The sequence below is a fragment of the Pristiophorus japonicus genome, chromosome 13 (assembly GCF_044704955.1).
Source record: "Pristiophorus japonicus isolate sPriJap1 chromosome 13, sPriJap1.hap1, whole genome shotgun sequence".
NCBI lineage: Eukaryota > Metazoa > Chordata > Chondrichthyes > Pristiophoridae > Pristiophorus > Pristiophorus japonicus.
Genome location: NC_091989.1, coordinates 124,241,205 through 124,253,799, shown reverse-complemented (window position 1 = coordinate 124,253,799; position 12,595 = coordinate 124,241,205). Strand labels below are relative to the sequence as shown.

The following is a 12,595-nucleotide window of genomic DNA, read 5'->3' as shown; positions in this document are numbered from 1 at the left end:
CGGATGTGGTTCCCGAGCTACGTGAATCCCGTGGCCATGCAGGGAAATTTAAAAAGTAAGTGCAAAAAGGCTTTTGGTGCCTGTAAACTACCTGATAATGATCTCAATTGGGCCCTATGCCACTGCTGGTTGGGTCGGCTATGCGCTGACAGACGCACCTGTGGGAAAGGCGTGTGGGTGCAAGATGACAACGGGTTCCCGACCCACTTTCCCACCTGACCCACTACCGATCTCGCCCGCTACCAGCCCAGAAAATTGAGCCCAGAGAGTTGTCTGTTTATTGGACTGGAGGGAGGTATACAATGGAGTTCCCCAAGATTCAGTACTAGGACCACTTCTGCTTTTGATGTATATTAATTACTTGGACTTGGCACGGGGGGTGGGGGCAGGTAAGGTGGTACAGGACTCAAATTTACAGATGACACGAAACTTGCAAGTGTAGTAAACAGTGAGGAAGATAGTAATAGACTTAAAGCGGACATAGAGGCTGGTGGAATGGGCGAATACATGGCAGATGAAATTCAATGTCGAAAAGTGTGAGGCTATACATTTTGGTAGAAAGAATGAGGAGAGGCATTACATGCTAAATGGTACAATTTTAAAGGGGGTGCAAGAAGAGAGAGACCTGGGGATGTCTGTGCACCTAATCATTGAAGGTGGCAGAAAAGGTTAATAAAGCATATGGGATCCTAGGCTTTATAAATTTAAGAATAAGAGTACAAAAGCCAGGAAGTTAAACCTATATCAAGCACTAGTTTGGACTCACCTGGAGTATTGTGTCCACTTCTGTACACCACACTTTAGGAAGGACGTGAAGGCTTTGGAGAGGGTACAGAAGAGGTTTACTAGAATGGTTCCAACGATGAGGGATTACAATTACTTGGATAGACTGGAAAAGCTGGGGTTGTTCTCTTTTGAGCAGAGAAGGCTAAGAGGAGATTTGATAGAGATATTTACAATCATGAAGAGTTAGATAGAGGAAACAGAGAAACTGTTTCCAGTGGCTGAAGGGTCGATTACAAGAGGATACAGATTGAAGGTGATTAGCAAAAGAACCAGAAGCAGCATGAGGAAAACATTTTTACTCAACACGTGATTAGAATTTGGGATGCACTGTTGGATACAGCTTCAATAGGAGCCTTCAAAAGGGAATTGGATAAATACTTGAAGGAGAATAAATTGCAAGGAAGTTACGCTAAGTTTTTATAAAACATTGGTTAGGCCTCAGGTTAGGCCTTAGCTGAAGTATTGTGTTCAATTCTGGACACCACACTTTAGGAAGGATGTCAATGCCTTAGAGAGGGTGCAGAAGAGATTTACTTGAATGGTGCCAGGAGAGCCAAGTTACTTCGAGCCGAAGAGGTTAAGAGGAGATTTGATAGACTTGTTCAAAATTATGAACAGTTTTGATAGATAAATAAGGAGAAACTATTTCCCTTGGCAGAAGGGTCAATAACCAAAGGACTTGGCTTTAAGATCATATGCAAAAGAACCCAGAGGTGACATGAGGGAAAAGGAAATTACACAGTGAGTTGTTGTGATCTGGAATGCACTGCCTGAAAGGGTGGTGGAAGCAAATTCAGTAGTAACTTTTAAAAGGGAATTGGATATATACTTGAAGGGGGAAGAAATTATGGGGAAAGAGCAGGGGAGTGGGACTAATTGGATAGCTCATTCGAAGTGGCGCCATGGGCCGAATGGTCTCCTGTGCTGTATCATTCTATGATTCTATTGTTGGAACTAATCAAAAATAATACGAAGGAATATTTTTTATGTTTTATAGAAGAAAAATAAGAGCTTTGAGTTTGTAGAAACGTTTGTGAGCACGTGTTCTTTTTGCTGCATAATGCTTGGCACTATTGTGTAACTATCAGCAAGGGCAGTTTTAATGAAAATTGTACTGCAGCATGAGAAAATGCTCTTTTGTTTATCTTTAGGATTTGCATGTTGGGTAATCGAACTCTCTCCAGAAATCTGTTCGATGTTTGTGCCAAAACCACAGTTGAAAATAATTTGACAGTGACTACCAAATTATGGGACCTGTTCTGCAGTCATAAAAATCAAACGGACACTTGTGATGAGTATTTTGTTCAAAATAATGTCACAGAAATCCAAGGAATTCCAGGTGTAGCAAGTGGCATAATAAAAGGTTTGTATAAAGCAGGTTATTAAATATGCATTTTAAGTAAAATGTTTATGGCTAACATGAATTATTTATGTGTGTTTGAAGTGGTGCAGAACGTCATACTTTCTAAGTTGGATTCTTACAGTAGGAAGTACAATTACTGGCCTCATAACTACCACCTTCATTTTAATATGTGTTGGTCCACTAGAGGGCCTCTGTTTACCGTGCATAAATCCCATCAGAGTAGAATTATATTATAACCCATTCATCACTGGAAAAAAGACCAAAATGAAGTAACGGTTGTGTAAGCTGTGTCCAGCATGGTGGACATATGTGCACAATATCAGTACTTCTTACCATTCAAATAAAGGAAACAACAACTCATTTTTGTGTACTATGTCCAAATTCAGATTAGTCAAATGTAAACCAACCATTTACACTTTATAGGCCTAATTCTATCCCAAAGGTAATTGGGTTCATTTTGTGCTTGTTTATTGCCACAATGGTCCATAATTTGTTGTCAAAATAATGGGGCTCTATAGCACTCTCTGTTATGTATGTGCAAATGCTACAGCAATTTCAGGCAACGGCAGATGTGCGATTAAATGCAGAAATCCAAAAGTTGCAGTCTAAGATGCTTCGCCGCTGGCAGTGCTGGCTGCCTCACTGTTGAAACGCACTGAGCGGCGTGGAGATGCTGCACTTGCATGTTAGAACTGAACTCGCCACAGTTGGTCTGAAGTGATGCAAGGACCCTGTTTTGAAGCCTACGTTCCGGGCATATTTAATTAAACATGGATTAGCTGTCAGAGATTCTTTTAACAATGTGCCAAGTGTTAATTGCTGCCAATGAACCTCTCTGGCTCTGAAAATTAACTATTACATGTGTGGAGACTCATTCCTTCAGGTTTAATTTGTTACTGGTTTTTAAAATGTGAAATTTAAAAAGGGGAAAAAATACTTTTATTTTCTGTCTCTTCTCTTAATTCAATTCAATCGTTATTTCCCTCTCTTTCTCAGATTTGACATTGAATTCACCCATTCTAATTTACACTTCCTTTTCAGTCCATGCACTGTTTATCTCTCAGTCCTTCAATCTGATTGGTTAAGGAGATTCACAGTTGTTACCCTGTTCACTCAGGTGCCCAATTTCCCTTGCTACGAGTTTTTCAGCTCGCGTTTCCAGCAATCTGTGATGCAAAATATCAAGTCTAACTAACGGCAGACTGCAAAATATGGCCCTTTGAATGTATTGAACCAAACAGTATTTTAACATTAAAGTAAATAACATCAAATTGTTCAGTTATCTAAAATAATTCTGTATATTTTGGTAATTCCTACATGGAAATGCTTGAAACCTAAATGTAATTCACTCTGCAACCTAGAGTATCCGCTAGTTTGCACTGGTCCAGCGCATTTCACTTAAAATCAGCCAAATCAGCGTAAAACGTTGCTGATTTTTAAGCGCATGTTACATCGAACGTAAAGGGAGTTTCCACAATCTTTAAGACAGGATCAAAAAATGTTGGTTTTGATTCTGCGTGGCTGTGAAGATTCTTCAATCTGATTGGTTGGAGAGAGACCCTGATGCTTGGCCTGCTCACACATGCCACAGATCCCCTGTAGAGGGCGTGCTGGATCCACTTTTAGAACACTAATACCAGAACTTCCAAAACTTCAATAGGGTTGAACTTAAACAACAACATGTTTGGGAAAATCCGGTACTTAGATTTTTTATGAATATTATACACATGTTCCGAAAACAAGTCTCGTTTTGTTCTACTAGGTATTGGCGAAAACAACAATAATACTGTTAAATGTCCAATGGTTGAGGATTTGCACATCATTGTCCAGAGTGTGTGTTTATAGGGTACTTGTAATTAAGTGTCAACACAAAACTTTGCTTAAGAGTCACAGATCTGGGTAACCATAGTGATCCGGTTTGGTGCGAACGTGCATTGATCTGCAAGGTTCAGTTTCTGGTTTATTATTTGGTGGGCTAGTCTGCTCGACTGACTTTGGGCACTGTTCTTCCATCGATGGTTATTGTACAGGTTCTGGAGCAGTGTCAACCTGTACTGTCAGTTGTTCACCAACCATTTCCTCCCCCTGGTGATGAAGTGGGGAAAACTGGATCCATAATGGATGGGGAGAAAACATGTCGGTAATGGCTATGATTGACCTGACATCTCCACACACGTCCATCCTCAAGTTGGACGTTGTACCTGAGATGGCCAATTAATGCTGTGACATGACCTGCAAGCCATCTCGGTGCATGCGCGAAATTTTGCACATAGACGGTGTCGTTGACACTAAGCGAAGTTTGGCTCCTTCTGTGCGAGCTGCTTGTTATTGACCTGATGTTGGACATCTGGACGGACTAAGTCAAGTCGCATCTGTGGTTGGCAATTCACCATATTTGAGCTGGTGACAATCCTGTCGTGAAATGCAGTATGGTTCGATATGTCATCAAGAATCGCGATAACTTTGTTTCAACTGTACCTTCATTCATGCATTTCATTCCAGCTTTGAATGACTGAACCGCTCTTTCAGCCAAACCATTGGATGACGAATGGCGCTGATCTGACTTTCTTTATGCCATTCATTCTCATGAACCTCTCGTACTCTGCACTGATAAAATTATTGCCATCATCAGTGACGATGATCTCTGACAATATGTTGCGAAAGTCTGACGAAGCTTTTCCACTGAAGCTTGTGATGTTGCATAGCGTGAATATCAAGCCATTTGCTATGCGCGTCCACGATAACCAGAAATATTCGGCCCATAAATGCGTAGTCCATGTGAAGGTGCGATCGACGGGGCCACTCCCAGGAGTGAAGTGGCATAACTGGAGGTGATTTCCGTGAGGTTTGACAAGCAGCACATTGCTTAACTTTGTTCTCCAGATCCTTGTCCATACTGGGCCACCAGACGTAGCTGTGACCCAATGACGTCATATGTGAGATTCCCGGGTATGATTCGTGTAATTCCTCAATGATACGCTCTCAACCTTGTGGGGGGATAACAACTCGTGACCCCACATGATACAACCATCTTGAACGCTCAATTAATATTTGTGACAGATGTATGGCTTTATTGCCGTATCCTCATATTCCTGTGGCCAACCATTCATTAGGAATGACCGCACGTGATAGTATTGGATCTCGTCCCGTCCACAGACGAACTTTTTCAGAGCTGACCGGAGTTGACTCCAGGTGATCCATAACCATGATATAATCAACTGGAATAGGTACATGGGTGAGCGTGTGGAGTAATGGCAATCTGCTCAATGCATCAGCATTACCATTTAACAGTCCAGGTTTGTAGATCAAACGATAATCATATGCCGAAAGCCCATCACTGAATTCTGGACGACGCCATGGGGGGTATTGCTCGCTCTACACTGAACATGCCGACCAATGGCTTGTGGTCGGTTGATATCTCAAATTTCCTGCCATACATATACTGGTGAAGCTTTTTTACTCCAAGTATCATTGCTGATCTTTCTTTGTCCAACTGCGAATAATTGCGCGCTGGCAGTGATAACGATCACGATGCGTAAGCGATTGGATGCTCTGCACCATCAGACAAACGCTGGGCTAGTATAGGAGGCTGGCATCACACAATAACACTAACTCCTTCTCTGGATCATTGTATACAAGCACTTTTGCTGACATTAACAGTTCTTTGGATGCGAGGAAAGCTTCCTCCTGTGCTGGACTCCATGACCAGCATACATGTTTCCTCAACAGATGATACAGTGGAGTTAGAACTGACGATAAGTTCGACAAAAACTTAGCATAGTAATTGAGGAGACCCAAATACGACTTAAACTCTGTGATATTACGGGGTACTGGTGCATCCCACACAGACTGCACTTTCTCCATCGTGGGATGCAAGCCTGCAGCATTGATGCGGTGATTGAGGTACATCACCTCTCGTGCGAAGAACCGCATTTCTCTCGCTTCAGGCGAAGTCCTGCACTTTGTAGATGGTTCAGTACCCTCTCAAGATTAGTGATGTGCTCAGATTCGGTATGCCCTGTCGCAAGGACATCATCGAGAAAAGCAACGGCTTGCGGCATATCGGCTAATCAGATTTCAGTTGTCTGTTGGAAAATTGCGGGTGCCGCTGAAATACCAAAATGCATTCGTGTGTACTGAAATAACCCTCTGTGGTATTAATTGTCACTAGTTCACATGATTCCTTGTCCAGCACAAATTGCAGATAGGCGAGGCTGAGATCTAGCTAACTAAACATTTTGCCACTTGACATTGCGGCAAAGAGTTCCTCCACACGAGGAACGGGGTAAGTATCCGCATTAGCTGCTTGATTGACCGTGGCCAAATAATCACCGCAATTCTAATTTTACCAGACTCTTTGCTCACTGGAACTATGGGTGCTGCCCAACGAGAGAATGTCACTGCTTCAGTGTCTCAAGTCTATCGGGCTTGTCTTCCACCTGTTGTTTCATTGCGAAAGGCACGGTTTTAGCCTTGCAGAACCTGAGCTTAGCATCCGATTTAATGTTTATTTGTACTGTCTGAGTTCTCCCAAGTCAGCGCGAAACAACTCTTCATGTTCCATAATCGCTGTGGCGGTTGACGCTTGTCTCACCTGGCGAATGTCCTGTCATGCTAATCGTAGATGGCATAGCCAATCGCATCCAAGAAGGTTTGGCCCTTGGCCTGATACCACGAGAAGTGGGAGTTGAGCTGTTTGACCACTGTGTTCTACCACAACTGTACAGCCACCGACCACTGGAATTTTCTGTCTTATATATGTGCTTAATTCTACGTAGTGAGGGTTTGTCATCCCCGAATACAAGCTCCAGTGTCTACTTCCATGGGCATTTTACACTTGTTAATTAATACGTTTGCGACCAATGGTGGCTTTTTATGTTGTGACAATGTCTTGTATATTGTATAGCTACTGACCACTGGTACACTCTCCTTACTATCCACATCCCCCTCAATATGGTATTTTTCGTGCTTCGTACTAAACTGTGGATGTTGGTTTTCCACTTTGACACACCTTTGCCAAATGTCCTTGTTTTCCACAAGTGTGACAGATATATGAGCGAACTCTACAGTCATTTGCCACGTGACCTGTATGTCCACACCGGTAACATTTGTTGTGACATGTATCTTGTTTGTGTGTTTGTGATTGTGTCTGGAGATTCCCCTTAGGCCTGGCACTCTCTACTTTGTGGGTTTGCTGCATCTGTATAGAACTCACTGTTTCTGAGTTCCTTTGTATGTCCTTGGCCTTTTTCTCAGCCAACTCCATAGCCCGAACGATTTCCCATGCTTTCTTGAATTCCAGTGAAGACTCTGACAACAGTCTCCGCTGTATATCATCATCATTCATGCCACATACTAAGCGATGACGCAACATATCATTCAGTGTGTCCCCATTATCACAGTGTTATGCAATGCAGCGTAATTCAGCAACAAAATCTGCGGTTGACTCTCCCTGTTGACGAATTCGAGAATTAAACTTGTATCTCTGCACGATAATTGACAACCATGGGTTGAAGTGATCCTTAGTGAGCTTGATAAGCTTGTCAAAAGTCTTATCCCTCAGTTTAGCTGGTGCTACAAGGCTCGAATGTGTCAGCTCCACAAACACTTAAGAGTAGCTCTCTGCTTACCAGCTGTCTACACATCATTTGCCTCAAAAAACTGCTTCAACCGTTCCACATACAAAGGCCACGCTTCCTTTTTGGGTCGAAACGCAACGATGTACTGGTGGATGTTTTCCCTGTTTAGCAGGATCCCATTCTTATCGTCAATTTGTTATATCTTACAAAATACACTCAGTACAACGGAGTTGGGAGGAATAAGTTGTGGGTTTAATCAAGTGCTGCCAGACAAGATGGATGCCATCATAACTACTTTTGTAAGTATCACCAATAGAGGGCGCTATGACAAAAATTCTGAATTCCAAGTTACTACACTGGTATATATGCTGCTTGATATTTGTGGGTCCTTTACATTTTGAAAAGAACCATCATTTCACCAATCTGAGTTACTGCCTTTTATGAGATGTGTTTGAGAATAATTGTGGGAACAGATGTGTAATTCACAAATACTGCTATGTTGGATAATTTAATATATTGTGGTTGTTATAAGTTAATATTTACATACAGTGCCTCAGACTATAATTTTTGTATAATTTCTTTATAATCTATAATTTCTTTGAAAATGTTTAAAATGTAGCAGCTGCACTTTTTTGCAGACCTGCTAAAAATTGGGTTGGTTACTAACTTCAAAGATTTCCAGAATTCTAGAATTTGAATCTTTCACCTAGCAATATTCAGTGATTTTTGTATAAATCATCATTCAAAGATTCTGAATCGCATAGACTTTCATTTATAAATATCAGCATCCTTGTTAACATTACATAAGAGAAGTTTACCTTATAAGTTTTGCATGTGCTGGATTTGCTTCCTTTCAATCTGCTGCAATTGAGCTTTCACTATTTAATCTTCTTTAATTTTGATGTAGAAAACCTATGGAGTAACTACATGGCCAAAGGGGAGGTACTCGAAAAGCAATCTTTGCCATCTGTTGAAGCTGCTGGATCAAGAAAAAATCTGCCCGCCTATGTTTTTGCAGATATAACTACTACCTTTACTATGTTGGTTGGCATCTTCTTTCCTTCAGTGTCTGGTGAGGAAGCTTGAATTACTATAATAAAAACGTATGATGTTCCTTAAGAGGCTTATATGGCAAAGTGAGTTACCGCACTACCCTTTCACGTCGGGAACCAAATCCCATCCAGATTGATGGGATGAAAATTTCTTTGCCCTGTTGCTTATAAAGGTCTGTGGGAAATGAGACTAGTTAGACACAACTCTGTTTCTAAAGAACATGGTGCTACAACAAAATCAGCACGGTTTGTCACTAAATTTAGAATCTAATTCACAAAGGTGTATGGATGATTATTGTAGGAAGTGGAAAATTTGCATTTGTGTAGTAGAGGGTGCTTTTCTGAGGCTAGAGTTGAGGTACACTGTTGGGGCAGAGAGGGTGTTTGATGCTGATGCAAAGTGCACAAAGTAGAAGAGTATACCATTTTCCAGTATTGAAATTTCTCATCTTGACGAGCAAAAGCATTGAGTTTCCTGGGTTCAGCAACCAAATAATGCCTGAAAAACAGGTGCTATGCACGAGAAAATAGGGTGACTATTCCTTTGATCTTGTTCTGTACCTAAATGACTCTGCAGCAGGATTTCCTGCATCGTTTCTCAGGTGGTTGAACCTGCCTGAGCCTTAAGAGGGCACTAGAATGTAAATTGCATCCATACAAATGTCAGACCTCTGTTTTAACACCAGGTGCAGTTCAAGGACTTTCATCACGGCCTGTTGTTTCAGTGCTGCCTGTCTTCAGGAATAGGCTGGCATTGTCAAGGAAGATCTTTGTTTTTGGCTATATGAATTTTTAAAATGGCTTTGTCCCTTCGGTGGAATGTTGTTGGTCCATAACACTTAATGATAGTGATCATGCTCAGAATTGTGCCATTCTTCCCTTTTGCAATCTAACTTATTTAGAGATAGACAAGGGAAAACAACCATAAGCCCCCTTGAAGCTGCTGAAGTCATTTAGCTGGGCCTCTCCCGAGCTACAGAAAATTGTTTCCATAAAATGTTCCCTCTCACCGATTGTACATCTGTTCATTTCTATGTGCAGTGAAATAAGAAACCGCAATTCAACTAGCACTCTTCCTATTCCCACATCACCATTCTTCAATCTGATTTTTGTTTCCCATTTTCCTCCATCTACTGCTTGGTATAACAGTGCCAATCTTTTACCAGCTCCCTACAAGGCGGACTTCACAGGTGCTTGGACTGCTACTTGGGGTTCTGTTGCCAACGCAGTCCTGCTACAGCAGCACAAAATCATTCACAGGGTTCTGACCTATAAATGAGCATGAAAAGCACTGACCTGCAAATTATAAGCTAAATTTAAAAACTTACAAGCCATCTGAAACTTTCCAAATGAATATCCTGGCCTACTGCATGCAAAAAGCCAAAATCATCTGGCTCTCCCACGGAGCTTTAACTGTGCCTGCTCCTTTAATAATGCTGTTGCCGGTTGCAGCCCAAATTGCTTTCAATCTTCCCGTCCCTCTAGCCCAATAGAGGGTTCTCCAGCATTGCCTGAAGTCTGCCCCCTCAATGTTAATAAGAGCAACCATGAAAGCCAAGCACTTCAGCACTTGCTAGATCCATACACCTCCAGTACACTGCACTCATTGTTCCCTGAACATGTTTATAGGAGATGACTTCTCCTATATCCTAATTATTTCACCGAGTGTGGCATCAAGGTACCCTAGCAAAATTGAAGTCAATGGGAATTGGGGAAAACTATCCACTGGCTGGAATCATACCTAGCGCAAAGGAAGATGGTTGTGGTTGTTGAAGGCCAATCATCTCAGCCCAAGGACATTGCCGCAAGAGTTCTTCAGGGCAGTGTCCTGGGCCCAACCATCTTCAGCTGTTCGCTGATGACTGCACAGTATTCAGTTCCATTCACAACTCCTCAGATAATGAAGCAGTTCATGCCCACACGCAGCAAGACCTGGATGATATTCAGGCTTGGGCTAATGTGGCAAGTAACATTTGTGCCACACAAGCGCCAGGCAATGACTATCTCAACAAGAAAAGAAAGACTTGCATTTATAAAGCACCTTTCACGACCACCCGATGTCCCAAAGTGCTTTACAGGCAATGAAGTACCTTTTGAACTGTACACCACCCCTTGACATTCAAGGACATTACCATCGCCGAATCCCCCATACTGGGGTTCATCATTGACCAGAAACTTAACTGGACCAGCCACACACATACTGTGGCTACAAGAGCAGGTCAGAGGCTGGGTATTCTGCAGTGAGTGTCTCACCTGCTAACTCCCCAAAGTCTTTCCACCATCTACAAGGCCCAAGTCAGGAGTGTGATGGAATACTTTCCACTTCCCTGGATGAGTGCAGCTCCAACACTGAAGAAGCTGGACACCATCCACGACAAAGCAGCCTGCTTGTTTGGACCCGCAAACATTCACTCCCTCCACTACTGGCGCACCGTGGCTACAGTGTATACTATCTACAAGATGCACTGCAGCAATTCGCCAAGGCTTCTTTGATAGTTCCTCCCAAACTCACAACCTCTAGCACCTAGAAGGACAAGGGCAACAGGCACATGGGATCACCATCACCTCCAAGTCCCCCACCAATTCACACACTACCCTGTCTTGGAAATATATCACTGTTCCTTCATGGTCGCTGGGTTAATCCTGGAACTCCCTCCCTAACAGCCCTGTGGGAGTATCTTTACCATACGGACTGCAGCAGTTCAAGAAGCAGTTCACCACCACCTTCTCGAGGGCAATTAGAGATGGCAATGAATACTGGTCTTGCCAATAACACCCACATCCCGTTAACAAATAAAACATTTTTTAGCATTTTATTTCCGTTTCACCACAATTTTTCCCGAAATGTTATGGTCAATGTCAGTGACTACACACAATACTGTTTGCTAATACACCAGTTCTTTGAAAAGTGGATAGCACTTACAATTTTTATAATGCCACAGAAACGCAGTTTTAATTTAATTTGTAACTAATTTCTCAACTTTTTCATGAGCTGGCACTTAGTGATTGTTTCACACATTTGATACTACTGCACAAGGATAGTGTTTTTTTGTACTGATGTCATGCACAAAAACAAATCCTGACTGTAGGCTGAGCGGCTGGTGTATGGAGATTGTGCAGGTAGCCTTATACTTGCTAGCATGTGAATGCTGTACCGGGTGTAAATAATGAGGTTCACTTGGTATGTTACAAAATAATAGCATTTGCGTTTTGCTGTTGGAAGTTTGTTTATTTTTATAATTATCATTATCCTTTGCTCATTGTACCTTTTGTGTTTTATTTATTTTCTAAACTTGTATTTTTCGAAAAAAATTGTTAGGTTTTTTTCATGTTCCAGGTCTGTGCTGACTGTTTCTTTAAGTTCTAATCCAAACACTTTTGTAGTGACCTTATAGAGTAAGCTATTCGTGCTAGCACTAAAACAGATAATAAAACTGTCAGCAGTATAAACATTTGCACAAAAACTCATTTGTTTCAGTTACAATACTAGTTATGGTTTCTAACTCATAAAAGGGGTGTTTGCACATAACTTCTGCTGAATTTTAAACTTTTCTATTGGTTTGTTTTTTAAAATGAGAAATATATTCCATACAGTGGAGCTAAGCCCAGTATCTAATAGCCTATTTATATTATAACAGTGCTTCTGTAAGCAGCAAAGAACAAAGTAGCTTTGTTGAACAAAAAGCAACACATTTCCAACTGATGGCAATCTGAAATGCTGGAAACTAACAGGTCAGACAACATCTGTGGAAGGACAGACAAGGTGATGTTTTGTTGGGGGAAACCTTTTGACAAAACAGTAGCGTCCTCGACCA

General features: G+C 41.7%; 1 protein-coding gene across 2 annotated transcripts in view; it reads left to right on the top strand.

Annotated features, from left to right (window-relative positions):
- slc12a4 (solute carrier family 12 member 4) overlaps positions 1 to 12,595 on the top strand; it is a 160,473-nt gene that overhangs the window by 96,818 nt on the left and 51,060 nt on the right. For both annotated transcript variants that reach the window (XM_070897987.1, XM_070897986.1), the window contains 2 exons: positions 1,938 to 2,149; positions 8,636 to 8,800. In XM_070897987.1, the coding sequence (XP_070754088.1) occupies positions 1,938 to 2,149; positions 8,636 to 8,800 (377 nt within the window). The remainder of the gene's footprint in view (positions 1 to 1,937; positions 2,150 to 8,635; positions 8,801 to 12,595) is intronic.